The sequence below is a fragment of the Caretta caretta genome, chromosome 21 (assembly GCF_965140235.1).
Source record: "Caretta caretta isolate rCarCar2 chromosome 21, rCarCar1.hap1, whole genome shotgun sequence".
Lineage (NCBI taxonomy): Eukaryota > Metazoa > Chordata > Testudines > Cheloniidae > Caretta > Caretta caretta.
In genome coordinates, this window is record NC_134226.1 from 10,563,517 (window position 1) to 10,581,894 (window position 18,378).

At 51.7% G+C, this 18,378-nt stretch overlaps 1 protein-coding gene across 9 annotated transcripts in view; it reads right to left on the reverse strand.

Annotated features, from left to right (window-relative positions):
• Positions 1-18,378, reverse strand: part of GRM4 (glutamate metabotropic receptor 4) — a 253,189-nt gene that overhangs the window by 58,940 nt on the left and 175,871 nt on the right. For all 9 annotated transcript variants that reach the window (XM_048826567.2, XM_048826569.2, XM_048826570.2 and 6 more), the window contains 2 exons: positions 16,854-17,008; positions 9,972-10,112 (listed from right to left, as the gene is read on the reverse strand). In XM_048826567.2, coding sequence (XP_048682524.2) covers positions 9,972-10,112; positions 16,854-17,008 — 296 coding nt within the window. The remainder of the gene's footprint in view (positions 1-9,971; positions 10,113-16,853; positions 17,009-18,378) is intronic.

An 18,378-nucleotide genomic window follows, 5' to 3' on the forward strand; every position in this document is an offset into this window, starting at 1 on the left:
ACATTGCTTTCATTTCCTCAGAAAGAAGGGGATAGAGAAGAAGCAAAATGTTATTTAGTATGGCCAAGGATCTGCCACGATTTCAATCCCAATTCAGGAAAACATTTCTGTTTGGGAACATGCTTATATGCAAAGTACATGCTTTCCTGCATTAGGGACTTATTCCCCAAACAAGAGCAGTGAAGTTGGGGTCGATCTGGATTCTGTGGGCCAGCTCCCCAGCTGATGTATATCAGCATCAATCTACTGAAGTCAACAGAGCTATCTGATTTCCACTAGCTGAGAACCTGGCCCTAGAGCTGTTGGATTTTGATGCAAGAGCAATTGAAACACAGCAGCCTGGAGAGAGTTTCACTGGGAGATTGAAGGTTTGCTCAGACCTAAGGGGAAACCAGGGGCATGAACCCCACACAGAACAACTCCAAAGGAAACATTTTCACAACCCTGGGAAGCAAGACCAGTCAACTCCAGGGATCCAGATTATTTATTGCCAGCTGTAAGCGCTATTATTTCCCCTCTCTGTTTATCTGGTAAACAATCCTTCTGGAGACAATTTATGTGCAGAGGGATTCAGATAATTTAAATATCTGTCCTGGCTCAGGATTTCAGCTGCCTCTGTTGATACTGTGCCCTTAAAATATCACGAGTAATGCTACATTACTATTAAGATTAAGAGATCAGCATCTTGTGGCAACTGACAATGCAGCCAGTGGGTTGCTTCCCGGTGCTGGGGAATTCCCAGAGCCAATATCGCTGATGTGTTCCTTAAGGTCATGCCCAGGTTTTGCATTTCATGAAAGCACAGACACTATACAAATATCAGCGTATGCAGACAACACAAGCACCGCTAAGGGGAAGAGACAACAGGGAGGAGAGACGGCGAGATGGAGGAAGGAAAGAAGGGAGATAGAAAGGACGCAGGGCATAGGGGAAAGAGATGGCCCTGCACCACAATTTGTTTCTTTTACCTTTTGCGTTTTGTCATTAACACAGCCTATAAACTCATCAGGGCAAGGTTTGTCTTCTTAAAGCTTGATGCCACTCTACCACCGTGCTTCATGTACGGCATGCTGGGTGAGAACAGGTGAGGATTCCATATCTATTAAACCAAACCAGATCTGTATTTCTATTTCCAGAGATACTCCACTTGCAGCTTAACATTTCCAGCCATGTGCACACAGACCGACTTCATAAGAACGGCCATACTGGGTCAGACCAATGGTCCATCTAGCCCAGTATCCTGTCTTCCGACTATGGCCAGTGCCAGGTGCCCCAGAGGGAATGAACAGAACAGATAATCATCAAGTGATCCATCCCATCGCTCATTCCCAGCTTCTGACAAATGGAGGCTAGAGACACCATTCCTGCCAATCCTGGCTAATAGCCATTGATGGACCTATCCTCCATTAATTTATCTAGTTCTTTTTTTAACCCTGTTATGGTTTTGGCCTTCACTACATCCTCTGGCAAGGAGTTCCACAGGTTGACCGTGTGTTGTGTGAAGAAATACTTCCTTTTATTTGTTTTATACCTGCTGCCTATTGATTTCATTTGGTGACCCCTAGTTCTTGTGTTATGAGAAGCAGTAAACAACACTTCCTTATCTACTTTCTCTACACCAGTCATGATTGTATAGACCTCAATCATATCCCCCCTTATATCTCCCCAGACTTCCCGCTGCCTCAACCAAACTCTTCCCCTCTGAAACTCATGTTCCTCTGCTTCCAGGTCCCCCGCAGGCTACAACACAGCACTTGCCACAAAAGGACCTAGATCCCTGCATGGGACCTGTAGGTGCTACTGGAATACAAATAAATAAAAAGGAAAAAGGTCCAGCCAGCGTGTGAGTGGGGGGATTTTCTTAAATGGGGTTCCATGCACATGCCCCAGATGCAGGGGCCTGGTTTCCCAACGCCTTGCACCACATATGGTCATTTCTATCTTTCTGGTTTCCACAGGTGTGAATGACAACATGTGGCACGAGACAAGGATTCAAATGCAGCATCTACTCTGGTGGCTCTGATGCAGCCCGGCCAAGCGTCTCTGACAGGAAATAAGGATCCAAGGTTCCTTCTGCAGCCCTTGTCAGGGACGTGCCATATCCCCAAGCATGACGTGGGGCTGAACGTCTGATTTAACGCCACAAACACATCATTGTTCATGGTACCTGGGGAAAGAGACATCACACCCCTGTCAGGTCCCAGGTCGGGGAGGGGAGCAAGGGGAATTTACTACCCAGGGGGTGTGGGGGATGGCCATGGCTTTCCTCCCCAGGAGGCATGCTGCAAGCACCGGGCACTGGAACAGCAGCTGTGCAGAGCCATGGAGATTCATTACCTTGGACATGTCCACAAAGGGCTTGATCCTAGGGGATACTAAGTACCCTCTGTCCTCACTGAAGCCAAGGAGGTGCAAGGGGCTCAGCATGGCTCAGCTCCATTGTTCGTGGCCACAGGACATGTGGGTCCCTGCTGCCTGCTCTCACCACTTGCTTCCTGAGCCAGGAATAGACACCAGGTGTCCTGATGTCCAGTCCGGCACCCTAAACAGTGCCTCTTACCTTGCAACTCTTGCCAGATGAAGGCGCTGTGCAATATTCTTGCCATTTTTAGAACAAGCCCAAACACACAGTGCCTGGAGGAGCACACTTCTGGTGTTTGAGATGACCCTTGCAAACCACCTCGATACACTCGTCATGCACAGACGCAGGCGATGCAGGCCCCCTGTTCAGACCCAGAGAGCTGAAGGCAGATTCTGTGGTGCAGGCAAAAATGACCCGATGAAAAATAGCTCTGTAGCTGTTCCAGAGAGTGGCCCCCGCGAGTCGGGTGAGGCTACATCTCATCTCATTTCACACTTGGCGTCTTTTACGTGACCCTGCTGCCTTTGCAGAGACGTCAAAGTCCTGGGCCTCCCCCGGTTCCTGCCTCCGAGGAGGGAAAGAGATTTCAGTCTTACCAGCTGCAGCCAGGCTGATGGGGGAGCATCGCCCGTCTGGGTGCAGACAGAGCAAAACACAAGTTATTTTGGTAAATGGGGTGCAAACCACATGTTTCTCAATTGAGCCAATTGTCAGGGTCACACATCTAGGAACAAAACCGGTCGGCCATTCTCACATTGTGGGGGACTCTCTCCTGGGAAGCTGAGACTCTGAAAAAGACTTGGGGATAATCAGCTGAACACGAGCTCCCCGTGCGATGCTGTGGCTAAAAGGGTTAATGTGATCCTGGGATGCATAAATGGGGGCATCTTCAGTAGGAGTACGGAGGTTATTTTACCCCTGCATTTGGTATTGGTGTGACCACTGCTGGGACAGTGCATCCAAACTGGAGACAGCTCAGAGAAGAGCCACAAGACTGATTAAAGGATTAGCAAACCTGCCTTACAGTGCTAGACTCAAGGAGCTCAATCTGTTTATTTTAACAAAGAGAAGGTTAAGGGGTGACTTCATCGCATTCTCTAAGTACCTATGTGGGGAACAAATAGTATAATGGGCTCTTCAGATCTAGCAGAGAAAGATCTAACATGACCCAACCACTGGAAACTGAAGCGAGACAAATTCAGAGTGAAGAAATGTGCACATTTTTAATAGGGAGGTTTAATTAACCATTGGAGCAATGGACCAACGGTTGTGGTGGATCCATCATCAGTGGAGATTTTAAAATCAAGACTGGATGTTTTTCTAAAAGACCTACTCTAGCTCAAACAGAAATTCATTCAGGGAACTCCTATGGCCTGTGCTATAAAGAAGGTCAAACCAGGTGATCACAGTGGTCCCTTCTGGCCTATCATCCAGGAATTTAGGAAACCAGACCCTTGGTATAAGAGACGGAACGGAGGTTGGGAGCAGGCCGAGCCGGGGCATTGCAGGTTGTTCTGTAGCACCCCCTACAGTTTGCTCAGCCAAAGCGTGAATGAGTTCAGAAAGGGGACAGGGCGACTGGCCTGAGATAGGACGGGAACGGAAGGAATACGTGGTATTTCAGGGAGTCTCCGAGAGGCATATAAAGACACTCCCACCCAGGAAAAAGAAAGAAAAGCTACTGGTAACTCAGGGTTCTTCAGTAATTATTACTAATCTAGGAATTATGGTAGCTCCTGCATGCCTCCACTGAGATCTGGGCCACACTGTGCTGAACATTGTACAGACCCTGCCTCAAAGGCCTGACAATGCAAGCAGCCAAGACAGAGGTTGGCAGAAAGTGCACATTGTTACCTGCACTTTACAGACAGGGAACTGGGGCAGAGAGAGAGATTAAGGGGCAGATTTTCCAAAGCCGCCCCCCCCCCCCCCCGGCTCTCCTGAAAAATCCAGCCCCAAGGTCATCCACGAAGTCTGCGGCCAAGCCAGAATTGGAACACAGATCTCCCCGTCCTGTGTCTTAGCCCTGAGACCATCCTTCCTCTTGTAAGCATGTTCCCTCCCCCGGGTGAGCCGCTCACTGTGCACGTGTATCATGCCGGGCTACGACGGGGTGAAATACAACCAAACTGGAAACCCCCACAACTGTGAACCTGTGTAAGTTGATCTGATCACATGGATGGAGAGGAGCAAAATACCAGTGAGATTTCATGGGTTTCCACTCCAAAGCAGGAGCCTCTTCAAGGGAAATGGGCCCAGTTAAAAAACGGTCAGGACTTAATTGAGATGAAGATCCATTTGCACCTTGAAACAGGCAGAAATTCTAACCTTGGTGCAGTTTGGTGCAACACCATCTGCCTTGCCGACCCCCCCGCAAAAACCAATGTCCCTGAATCACAAAACAGCTGTGGGCAAAACCACACCTTTTCCAAAATTTCACACCCCCTGCCCTGCACCCCAATCAACATTTTCAGCACCACCCAGCACAGCCCGCCCTGTGCGGGGCAGGCTGGTAGAGACAGACTCACATCCCTGCCCTGCTAGGTTCCCATGTGGCATGGCACTCCAAGAGTTAAGATAGTTTCCCTTTGGGGCTCATAGGTGAGCTAGCAGATGTCCTGAAATCTCTCCTTGTCTCAGTCTGAAAGCCCAGCTGTTATCTGTCTTCCCCCAGCACCAGGCAAGCAGTAAATCTCTCCAATCCTTCAGTAAACATGTCACCTCCTTGAGCCTCCAACCGTCACCTCAACGGCAGGGCTGTCAACAAGACAGATTCCCTATTTGCCTTGTTTACTGCTTTCATCCCTAGCTGGCCAGGGCTAAAAATGCAGATGGTCACATGAGAAGGGGCGGTCAGGGTGGTGGCTGAGTGCCAGAGTCCTTTGTGATCAGGGACAGGTAGGGACCCAGGATGGGACGCACACCACTGGTTGGAACAGCCCCCAGCTCCAAAAGATGATGGGGCCCGATTCTCCCCTCACGCCTGTGTCACTTTCACTCTGGAGTCACTCCTGCTTTACGCCAGTGCAAGGGAGAGGAGAATCCATGCAAACGCACACCTTGCCTTCTAGAGGCGCAAGGAGCGCCCTTGGCTTCCATTCTGCTGGGGCTTCCTGGGCCCTTTGAGAGCCCCGCCCTCCGAGCACAGAGGGGAGAGCAGGCTCATACCAAACAAGCACCAGATGCATTTGGACTCCCCTGTAACGCCCATGGGCCTACAGTCCATACCAGGGCAGCACACAATCAGATACCAATATCTAGACTAGGCTTCAGACTGCCCATGGGCAGGGGCCATGTCTGCCTCTATTCTGTACCACACTGACACATCCCCCCTGCCAGCCAGGGAAGACATGTTTTCCTGGCTCTGTCTACAGCAGAGGAAACTGAAGCTCGGAAAGTAACATTTTCTAAAGTGCTTAAGTGACTTAGGAACATCAATCCCAATGCATGCTGGGCTCCAAGCAGCCAGGCGCTAGCCTGGCACTGAACGGTCCCAAGTTCAGCTCCCTTCTCTGCCACAGACTACTTCCAAGTGTGACCTTGGGCCAATCATTTAGCCTCCTTGTGCCTCAGTTTCCCATCTGTACCCTGGGGGTAGCAGCCCTGCTCTGCTTTACAGGGGTGTCGGGAGGATAAACACATTAAAGACTGTGAGATGCTCAGATAGGAAGGTGACGGAGTCAGATAAGTATCTTAGAAATCTACCCTTCCTTTAGCCCCCAACAGCCAAACATGATCAATTGGGCAGAGGGCACTTGAGTCCTCCTCTACAAACCCATGGGCCATAAGCCAGGGCCAGACTGAAAAGAGGGTGCTTTCCCTCTAGCCAGCAAGCAGAGGAAGTGGCAAAGCACAGGCAGGGAAGACATGCCTCTCTCTCTGACTTTCCTGAGACGTGCCCACGCACAAACACGGATGCAAAATGACGGATTCCCTGGTGCTCGCCACCTTTTGCCTCCAGCACCCATTAAAATATTTCACTCCATAAAACTATTTAGACTCGCGGGGAAATGCAATGAAAAGTTGTTGTTAGAGGGGGAAAAAAAGAAACCCCGGAGATACTGGCTGCCATGTAAATGATACTGAGTCCTGGAGCCAGGGGCACAGAAAGTGACTGGAGCCCTTTATCTCCAGTCTGTCACACTGGCTCATGCTCCTTGCCCGATGCCCCATTGCAGCCGCATTCACAGTGGTTCAGTGTTTGCTATGGGGCAGGGAGCTAGACTGGGTGCTTTACCTGAATGCCAGAATCCGCAGCAAGCAAAGTGGCCCCCGGCATGGGGCCAGATCCTCAGTGGGTGTGAATCAGTGTGGTTCCCTCACCACGGCCAGTTTATGCCAGCTGTGGATCTGGCCCGAGAGGAAGCATTAATGCTAACCCAGATCAGGGCCATCTTAGGCGTGTGGCTGGAATCAGTTTGAGGGTACACTGGAGAGAGGGTGAGATCATTGCTTGGGGCCACAGAGCGTAGGAGGACAAGGTGGCTGTGATTCTCAGTGGCCCCCAGGCTCCTTCACACACACCCTGGGAGCGTGAAGGGCACTTGGAGGAAGCGTAAATGTAATTTATACCAGATTTAAGGCCCCTTTGTGCTACCGGAGCGGCATAAAGGGGCCTTGGTGTAAATGGGAATCAGACCCTTGCAGCACGGTGAGTCAGGGAGAGAGGGATGGGAAAAGGCAGGGCCAGCAGACACACAGCGAGTGGGCTCATACTCAGCTGTTGTAAAGGGATGAATCCTGCGGTGCTGCACCGGTTGACACCAGCAGGGAAAGCGGCCAGCCAGCTCTCAGGAGAGGTGAGTGCTGATGAAGTTCCCTTACCCCAGCCCTGCAGAGAATGTTTGCCCACCTGCTGCGGGCACGTGCCTCCGCCCAGACCCACCTGTAGGCAGGAATAGAGGCTCCGTGCTCCATTCAGCCCTTGTTCTCTCTACCGAGGCTGCTGTCGAGCTAGACAGATAGTGCCAGTTGTGAGGGCGGCTTTTAGCTCTGGCCCTGCAGCGATGGGCACGTAGTAAATGCATGTACTCAGACAAACCACGGTACTGCCCTTTGTCCAGCAGCGTCTGTGCTGAGAGCTCCCAGCTCGTTCCGCCAAACAGCTTGCGGAAGCATCACTAAACCAAATTCCAGCCCGGGGGTGGGGGATGAAGTGTTCCCTGCCCTATCTCCAGTCCCCTTTGCAACATGCATGAACATGCTGCCAGAATGCGAATGGTCGACACGGTGCTATCGATCAAGGCACGACCTCACTGCTGCGAGTCATAGAGAAAATTAGCTGCTTACACCAAAGGACCTACAGGCAATCACAGCCATTCACAGGCAGAAGGAGGGGTCACCCAGTCACCCGTTGCAGCTTGGGCTCTCAAGCCTTGGATGGGTTTGAGAGCCCGAGCCACAACATCCATACTGCTAACGTTAGCACCCTAGCGCAAGCCCCACTTCCACAACTCCGTCTACCGCCCTGTCAAGACGCAGTATAGACATGGCCTCGCTGAGTCTGGGGTTGAACTTGAGCAGTTAACCCATTAAATACTGAGTTGCTGTGACTTCACTCCTGTTTTAACTTCAGTGTTAGCCACTGTGGGTTAAGAACGTGCCTTTTATTTGCAGGGCGGACACACGCTGCATGGTGGTGGGTCTGTGCTCCCAGAAAACAGCGCCAAGCACCTCATTGGCTCTAGGTGGAGCAGGTAGAAGGGACACGGGGATGATGAGAAAAACAGAGCACAGCAGAGAGGGATGGAGTGAGAATGAAGGCACACACATTTCAGTGGGTGTGAGGGGGTGTGCAAACAAGCGCGTGTGCAAACATCTGAGTGTGTGTGTGTATTAAAGCATGGCTGGGTGTGCACTCACATACATGCAGATGAGTGTGATTTGTACAGTGGTTACAGCAGATCTGCGTGTGGCACATAGAGGCTACAGCATATGTGTGTGCATGGAGAACACCATGTGTAGGTGCATATGAGTGTAAGACTATGCTCACAGTCACACCCAGTGCACTGCTGAACTGACAGTTTTCGAAAGAGCCCCATGTCTGTCTGATCTGGGTTGCTCGCCTGGACAGTTTTCGAAGCATGGTCTACTTGAAAGACACGATGCAACTCACGCTTTGGCATTCCCAGCTGCGTGTAAAGCATTAAACACTGAACAGGAGCAGAGGGGGCTAAGAGAGATTCCTGGCTGTCAGCTCCCATTTCAGAGGAGAATCAAAGGCAGCTCCACACCAATAGGGAGCAGAACTAGGCAGATCTGAGAGGCTGGAAGAGGAAACCAAAAGGAAACATTTTTAAAGCTGCTCCAAGTAGTATGAATGTCTTGAATATTTTCTATCATCTAGTGGGCTGGAGGCACATTTCCATGGTGCTGCCTCCCTACCCGGCACAACTCTCTAACCTGTTTGAATGCATTTTTTAAATAACCCATTTTAAACGGGTTTTCTCAAGGCAATAAAAAAGAAGACACCAACGACTCAGAGAGGATCTGTGCAGATAAGTCTCGCTGATGCTGCGGTGGTGTAATAGAAACTTACGAGCAAAGAGGAAGAATTAGTGCAAAGGGAAATTAATGCCTAAGGGAAGGGCTGTTTGGGGGGAAGGGGACCTTGAGGAGAGAGCAGAAAGGCCCCCAAGGGAGGAGAGGGGAACTGGAAAAGGAGCTCTAGGGATGTGGTTAGTTAAGTGCAATCTATGCTATTTTACTGCTCATGGGAGATGCGGGATTCCACAGCTTCCCCACCCAGCAGACAACATATCCCAGTCCTGCCCTGCCACAACCCCTGCTATTCCTGTCCTGAGCCCCCCCTGCCCTGCCAACGTACGTCAGTCCTGACCAGCAGCCCTCCCTGCTATTCCAGCCTCACACCTTCCACCCTCCTCTGCCAATGCACATGGCTTACAACCCATATAATACATGCCTGCTTCTCCAGTCCCTGGCTCCCAGACAGTCCTCCCCATGTACCCTAATCCTGACCGGCAGTACCTCCTCGCTAGCCACATCCTTCGTTCCAGCCCAGCTCTGCTAATGCACCCTAAATTTGATCTACAACACCCCTGCTATTCCAGCCCTGGGCTCCCCACACAGCTCTGCCAGTGCACCTCAGTCCCCACCTACAGCACCCCCGGATATTGCAACACTAGACCCCCCCCACACACACACACCCCTCTGCCACATCACCTCTTTCCAGCCCCATCCTTCTGATCGTCTCTGTAGGGTAGAGATCGTGAGAGCCTGAGCCCAACAGCACTGGTAAGGGTACGGTTCATGATATGCACAAATGCCCACAGAGTTGTATGGGTCATAGGATGGCAATCTAGGCCCTGTTGCATGAGTCCCATTTGACCCCAGATGTCCAGGGCTGTCTCATCTCCCCTTACCCAGCAGAGTGACCCATGAACACCAATGACAAACCCCACCGGGCTTCTTCCTGCTGCTCCCGTTATCTTAGCAGGCTGCTCCCATCTAGTTTCACCTTCCCTCCCTCCCTGGATACCACAGCGCCCCTTGTTACCCGGTCACAAAGGGCCCCCTTCTGCCCTTCCTTCCGGCGCTGGCCTTATGGGGCTTCGCTCCAAACCCCTCCCGTTCCCACCTCGCCTCTTACTTGTGCATTTCTTGATGTTGCTGCCCTTCTTCAGCGCATGCCGACTCAGCTTGCAGTGGAAGTTGTCCTCCCAGAACTCAGCAAACCAGATGTTCCGCCGGTTATTGTCCAGCGTCCGGCTGGAGAAGTATCGGTCGAAACCTGCCAAGAGAACAGGAGAGGGAAGCGTGAAATCCCAGAGCCAGCCGGAACAGGCGCAGCTAGGTCTGAAACAGGCTGGAGAGGGAAGAGGCAAGTGGGTGAAGGGACCATTCCAGGCAACCACAAAGATCCAGTGGGCAGAAAGTGACAGAGTGGCTAGGGAGAGGCATCATCGCAGGCTGCAGTGGGAGATGAAAGCCTTCAGCAGTCCCTCCCATCTCTGCATTCTGCAAGTCTGGACCCAAGGGTTGCATGCACTGGGGTAATATTTAGGCCATTTGGCCAACTTGTAGCTTAGAATGAGGGAAGGGAACTGGGACCAGCTGGGACAGGCTCTGGGAAGGGAGGATTCTGGGCCGGTTGATATAAATGGACTTTGGAGGCGTTGCCATGTTTTACACCAGCCAAGGATCTGGCCCTCTTGAGTATATGAGAGAAGGGAGGAGAAGACCTGGACTTGGATATTTCACAGAATCATAGAAATCCAGTCTGTAAGGAACCTCAGGAGGTCATCTAGCCCATCCCCCTGAGCCGAGGCTGGGCCAAGTAAACCTAGACCACCCCGACAGGTGGTTTGTCCAACCTGTTCTTAAAACCCCACAATGACGGGGATTCCACAACCTCCCTAGGTCACCTGTTCCAGTGTTGAACTATCCTTAGACTTCAAAAGGTTTTCCTAATATCTACCTTCAATCTCCCTTGCTGCAAACTGAGCCCATTGCTTCTTGTTCTACCGTGGGCGGACATGGAGAACAGTTGCTCACCTTCCTCTTTACAATGACCTTTTACTTAGAAGGCCTGTTATCAGGCCCCTCCTCAGCTTTCTCTTCTCTAGACTAAACTTGCCCCCGTCTTTCCTCCTATGTCACGTTTTCTAAATCTCTTACTTTTGTTGTACTTGTGGCACCTTAGAGACTAACCAATGTCTCTAAGGTGCCACAAGTCCTCCTTTTCTTTTTGCGAATACAGACTAACACGGCTGCAACTCTGAAACCTTACTTTTGTTGCTCTCCTCTGGACTGTCTCCAATTTGACCACAGTTTCTTCAAGTGTGGTGCCCAAAACTGGACACAGTACTCTAGCTGAGACCTCACCAGTGCTGAGCAGAGCAAAATGATTACCTCGCATGTCTTCCCTATGCCACTCCTGTTAACTGACCCCAGAATGACATTTGCTGCAGCATCACATGGCCGACTCAGTCATTTAGTTCTTCACCGCAGCCCACAGATGCTTTTCTGCAGTACTGCTGCCAAGCCATCTATTCCCCCTTTTGTATCTGGGGATTTGAATTTTTTTTCCTTCCTAATTGAACTACTTTGCACTTGTCTGTCTTGTGTTTCATCTCGTTGATTTCAGACCCATCCTCCAATTTTCCAAGATCATTGTGAAGTCTAATCCCTGTCCTCCACAGTGCTTGCAACCCCTCCCAGTTTGTGTCATCCGCAAGTTCAATAAGCAGACTCTCCACTCCCCCATCCAAGTCATTTAGGAAACTGAATGCTATCAGACCCAAGACAGACCCCTATGGGACCCCATTAGATAGAGTCTCCCAGTTTGACAGCAAACCATTGATAACTATTCTTTGAATATGATCTTTCAACCTGTTGTGCACCCACCTTATGGTAATTTCATCGAGATCATATTTCCCTCATTTGCTTATAAATGCAACAGCATAAATAACCCACAATACTTCCTACATCCCCCAGTGGGCAAGATAAGGTTACTGCAAGCAGCTTGACATGAAGCCTTCCAGAAAACAAAACAAAAACCCCAGGAGTGTACTGGCCCAGTACATGCAATTGTGTCTCCTTGAACCGCTGCAGTAACTCTGCAGCTTATTATCTCACAATTAAGGTTTATTTCTCCCACACTCCAACCCCAAAACTGGCCCTTTTATGCAACTGCAGCTCTTGGAATGGATTCTGGGTACAACCACATGGGAGAAAAACCTGTACTAGACCCTCTGCCCTCCCCTGGAATGGGCCATGAGAATAGTATCTGCCAAGGCCCCATCTGCCAATGGGTGCCATTGGGATTAACACGTAGGGTCAGATCCTGATGTCCCCTTATGCAGGCCCAGAGAGAACTGTTGAGGTCCCACTGCTTATGGGGGCAGGATTCCAGGAGCCTGCAAAGGGAAATCAACCCCATACCATGCCCCCACAGAGCCCATGGCGGGAGGGCTACCTCCACTGAGGATCCCGAGGGGATGTGGGAGGCAGGAGAGAGGTAAGGGAGGACCTGAGGCAGATGTCAACCCCTCCACGGATCAGCTAGAGGGCTGCTGTACCGTTTAGGAGGGAGGGTTTCTTCTCCCCTCCCAGCCCCACAACCTGGTGGCTTAGGCTGTCCATTAAGACGGTTTCCCCCAATGCATGGGATGCAGGGGACAGAGTGTAGGTAGACTCTCAGTCGGCTTTTGTTACAGTCCCTTGCAAGAGGAAGGAGCCAAGATAAAGGAGGGTTGAGAGAAAGCCCAGAAGAGGCTGGGAACAGCAGGTAATTAGGCAAGGCAGTGGAGGAACAGAATTCAGTGCAACAAGGTGCAAGGCAGGGCATGCTGGAAAGAACAATGTGAACCACCGCTACACAGTGATGGGGTCTGAATTACCTGTAACCTCTCAGGGAAAAAAAAATCCAGGTGCCATTGTGGAGGGGTCTGCTCTCTGCTTTGAAAAGCCAGCAAGAAGCATTCAAGGCACCGAAAACAACACGGGAAAGATTAGGGCATTATAGGAACTGACAGTACCATTCTCCCGCTAAATGCCATGGGGCAACTCCCCAGCGGGTGCAAACTGGCACAGCTCTCGCCGTCAGCGGAACTACGCCGATTTACACCGGCCGAGGATCCGTTCGGTCACGTAGTTAGTTGTGCTGACTTTCTCTCAAAGGAGAGGGCAAGGATGATTAAAGGCATCCGAGTGGGAGAGCGCAAAGGGCATCTGAAGCGGGAAAGAAGAAAAATGTGACAAAAGACAAGCACGATGGAGGGGCTGAAAATAACGCAGCGCACAGAGAAGGCCAATCAGGCTCCTGTTTCGCTGATTTCCCCAAGAGCCCCATGACAGATGTTTCAAGTGCTCAGAACCAGCAGCTGGGGCAGATGTTGGACAGAGCTTGGCACACACGCTGCTCGGTGGAAAAGCTGGCCCGGACGGTGGGTTCTGCACATGTTGAAGTTTGCTGGCCCTGCTGCGCAGCGTTCTGCATGCCCAGATCTCACAAAGGCAGAGCAGTGTCGCCATTTTACAGACGGCGTAAATGAGGCACCGTAAGGAGACGCAACTGGCCCACGGTCACACAGCGAGTTGACAGCAGCATTAGAACCCAGGTCTTCTAATTCCCAGCCCTCAACCTTCCCCACCCCCCCGGCAGCCTCCCATTTGTCACGCCGGAGTATGTCTCCACAGCTGCTGGGAGGGCACTTCCCAGCGCAGGCAGACAGACATACACCACGTGGCCACGGCGGCACAACTCAAGCTAGCCACCTGAGCACAAGGCCAGTGATACGAGTCAGGTCCTGGCTCTCTGTCTCCCTTTTCTGTTTCACCTGCCTTTGAAACACCAGGTCCAGGGAAAGGCACTATCTTAGAATCATAGAATATCAGGGTTGGAAGGGAACTCAGGAGGTCATCTAGTCCAAGCAGGACCAATCCCCAACTAAATCATCCCAGCCAGGGCTTTGTCAAGCCTGACCTTAAAAGCTTCTAAGGAATCTTGTCACCACAGTGCCTATGTGACTCCCCTGATGTCAGTGGGAGTCGTTTCGTTCGTGCAGCGAGACAGACGCTGATCCTTGGACCACACGTCAAAATGCAGGTCCTTGGGGTAGCATCTGCCCCCAGGTTCCGATTCAAAGATGCCACAAAGCGTACGCAGGTCTGGACACTGAGGGCCCCCCGCTGTGCCCCTGGCCCTTTCACCCCATTGCTCTGCAGCCACTGCTGCAAAGGGAAGAGAGCATCAGTGTCCCGCCCCCAAGCCTCGGGGAGCAGCCGTCAGAAGCTTTCAGCACATCAATGCGCTTGGCAGTTTGGTCTCTAGACGAGTTAGTGATTGACGGTGGGGAGCGTAATGTGCCCTGACAAGCTCTGTGTCTCGCAGGCATTGTGCTGAGCAGGGAACAAACAAGGGAAAGGAAATTGGAGTCTTCAATGTAATGGGGAGCTGCTGCCCATGGGAGAGGCAAAGGGGCCCATGGGGATACAACGCAGGACCTAGTAACCACATGGCTTCATATAATATTGATCCCCTGGGTTAGGGGTACTCAGCAGATCCCAAGCTCAGATTCAGACCTAGGGTTTCCCAAAGTTCAGGGGAGCGTTGGGAGCCAATGCTTTGGTTCAGATCATTATAAAGGTGGAGCCAGCCACAAGGCACCCAGCCAGATCTGGCTGGGACTGGGAGCTTCAGGATCTTTGGCTCAAGAGCTGAGGAGCCACAGAATAATTATGCTTTAAAACAGTTATGCTGTGATGGCAGCAGGATATGCACTGGCCAAGTCAGGAGCTCTTCACACTACACACACCCCAGTTGCTGCATCTTCCACCCCACCCATCTCTGCCCCTCTCGTGGCAGCTCCTGGAAGGGGAAATCCCAGCCACTCCACTCTTATGCCACGCAGCAGATGCAGGGAGTGCAGCTCCCAGCACTTCCCGCAGCGCTAACAAGTTTGCACAACATCCTGTGCACTCCCCAACAACCAGTGCTCTGCTCAAGTCTTGAGCATAACGAGTGGGGCATGGCTCAGCCCCCGGAGCCCTGAGGGTGGCACGGAAGGCTCCAGCCACGTGTGACTGATGTCAAGTATCACTGATGGATCCGCTGAGTAAGATATCGCCCTTTGCTTCGTGCTCTAAGTTACTCAGTCATGTTGCAGAGTGCTATTAAACAGCTGCCCTCTTCCACTGCAGAGGTGGCTGCGTTTCAGTGGTGGGCGGTCACTCCTGTGAGATTATGTTGTCCTTCCACAACACCTTCTATCCACATATCTCACAGCACTTTCCAAACACTCCTCAACTAGTCCTCCGACCCACCCAAAGAGGCAGGCATTAACATCTCTGTTTTACCGGGGGGGGGGGGGGGGGGAGAGGGGAGCGAGGAACTGAAGAAAAGGGAAGTAAACTGATTTACCCAAGGTCACACAGCCAGACAGTGGGAGAGCTGTGAACAGAACCCAGGAGGCCCCCCTGTGCTCTAACCACTGGACCATGATGCCGTTCAAAAGGCCAGATCCACAGTGCTGCTGGCAAGGGGCAAGGGCCCAGCTGAGGGTCTGGCCCACAATCTGCAAAGCTCACAGGGGTCTTTATGCTGCCGGGGTTCTTGCTGCTATCACAGTGCTGTGTGACGGTGCCCAGACTGTCATGCAGGAGCTTCTTATTGCCATTCTCCATGATGGCAGAGGATGTACAGAACCCGGGAAAGCTGCTGGCTTTGCAAGCAGTGCCTTGGCAGGGTCCTGGTCTACATTACCACCTCTGACAGAGGCTGAGCAAACACCTCGGCCAAAGAATTGGGACTGCACCAGGAAGGGGGAAAGGGCCTCAGCACTGAGCAGGGGAGAGCCAGAGTGGAGCTGTATCCCCCATCTCAAGGGAGCTAACAAGAGGGGGTGGCCCCTTTAAGGCTGAGCTGGTTGGGCATGGAAGATGGGGGTGTTTCAAGCTTCCCAAGTGTGAATGCTTTCCTGGATGGGGAGCCTGGCATTAGGGTAACGGCCCTGCTAATTGTGCAGCTCTCACCCTGTGAGGAGATGCCCTCAGCTAAAGTTCAGCGGCCACCCAACCAGAGCAAACGAATGATGATACTTTACTGAATAATTCACTGCAATACTCCTGATAATGCCTTCATTTGCCAGCCTTTCATCCACTTCGCTTGGGATCCATCACTCACCGTAAAGCTTCAGAATAATTACTGGGTTCTTCTAAAGGAATTCTCTAAGCCGAGCACGTGAGAGAGAGGGAGGCAGAGGCTCTCTGCATTCTGGAGCGGCACAGAAATCCATTTTCAGCTCTTCCTCCTCCCCTAGGGACTCTGCCTAGCACCCCTACCAACGGGGCACGGAAATCCAGTTCCAGCGTTCTTCCTCCCACTGCCCAGGGCTACATCTAGATTTCTTCCCAGGTGGGCACTTGCCTTATTCTCCTCGCTATTCAAAGGTCATTGCATGATCAAGGAAAGGAGTACTTGTGGCACCTTAGAGACTAACCAATTTATTTGAGCATGAGCTTCCGTGAGCTACAGCTCACTTCATCGGAAAGCTCATGCTCAAATAAATTGGTTAGTCTCTAAGGTGCCACAAGTACTCCTTTTCTTTTTGCGAATACAGACTAACACGGCTGTTACTCTGAAACCTGCATGATCAAGGGAGTCTTCCGTCTTTGGGCGCTCCTGCAGCTGCACCAAGGTTTGTATGTCCGTGTGGAATGGATTCTGGACTTGCCTCTGCTTGGTGCAATTGCAAAGGGGAAAGGAGAGATCATAGATGCAATGGTATAACCAGTTGAGTTGCAAGGCAGAGGGGACAGGCAGCTGGGCGGAGGGAATGGGGTGGCACAGCACAGTAGAGTGGACAGGCAAAGGTACTGGATGAGCCCTACAGCAGAGAAGCAGTAGGGCTCAAAATGGAAAAAAATAAAGTGACGGGACTCACCCCAGTCCCGCCCACTCTCTTAGCTCTGCCCACAAGCCTACCCTGAGACACAGCCGGGGGGAGCTGCAGACTCCAGTCCCACGTACCTTTGACAGACACACGCTTGGGCAGGATGGTGACAGATCCCTCGGCCACCTCCTCTAGGTGGAGCACAGGGGAGATTTTGGAGCCCCAGCTGTCTGAGCCCATCCAGATGAAGTGCCCGGTCTGGTTGGCTCTCTTCGCCGCCTCCAGCACCCTCCTGTGCAGAGAAAAGCCAAAGAGCAGGTTCTGAGCTCGTAGACTTTGCACCCAGGTCAGTGTGGGAGAGAGAAAGCAGGGTCATGATCGAGCACCTGAATCACTCTAAGGAATGTTTTCTAAGCCTATAATCATTCTTGTGGCTCTTCTCTGAACTCTCTCCAGTTTATCCACATCCTTCTTGAATTGTGGGTACCAGAACCGGTCATAGTGTTCCAGCAGCCGTCGCACCAGTGCCAAATATAGAAGTAAAATAACCTCTACTCCTACCTGAGATTCCCCTGTTTATGCATCCCGGGATTGCATTTGCTCTTTTGGCCACAGCGTCACACTGGGAGCTCATGTTCAGCTGCATATCCACCTCAACCCCCAAACCTTTGCAGAGTCACCGCTTCCAGGAGAGAGTTCCCCCATCCTGTATGTATGGCCTACATGCTTTGTTCCTAGATGTACACATTTATAGTTAGCCGTATTAAGACACACATTGTCTGCTTGCCCCAAGAGGCCCAGATCGCTCTGAATCAATGACCTGTCCTCTTTATGTGGAAGACCCTGTCAATACGGCTGTTGATTAAAAAGTGATTAAGGGAACACAGGTACTTGGCAAAATAAACATCCCTATATAAATGAGCAGGTCGGGAAGATGAGCATCCCAGGGCCCTGAGGCAGTTACTTCTGGGAAGTCCCAGGAAACGGAGGAAGCAGCGGAGGAAGGGCGATTGTGTGTCAGGAATCAGGGTCTGCAGCAGAGCTAGTCTCCAGGCTGCCTCGTTAATAAAGCTGGCTGGCAGCAGGCTGCCGGATTAGCCACAAAACCCGACTGGCTGCAGAGGTCAGCAAGCTGGCTCATAAGCTTGCTGGCTGAACCTCGCTGGCTTCTCAACACTCATGCTGCTTACCACAGCACCTGCTCTCATGTTACCTGGTTCCTGCTGCCTCTGTCCTGTCCTTTCCTTGAATCCCTCATTGCCTGCTACCCTGCTCGCTCCAGTTCCTGCCCCGGTCTGACCCTTGGCTCTGGCTCCTGACTACGGCCTCTGGCTCGATCCCCTGGCTCTGGTACCCAGTTTCTACCTCCAGGTTTTCCCAGTGGCTTTGGCTCCCGACAACTGACTAAAACACTGACCTGGCCACGAGGCCTGATGCCCACTCCCACCACAAGGCTAGACTGACCTCACCCTGGTCAGCTGACGTTACGGTACCAGTCTTCGAGGGGAAAAACAGAAAGCCTGGCAATTACTGTGGTGTGAGTCTAACTTCATCCCCCACAAAATGATGGGACAAATATTTATTAAAATTTAAGTCGCAAGAGGAGGGACCCAGGGACTGGGAGCTTCAGGATCTTTGGTTCAAGAGCTGAAGAGCCACAGA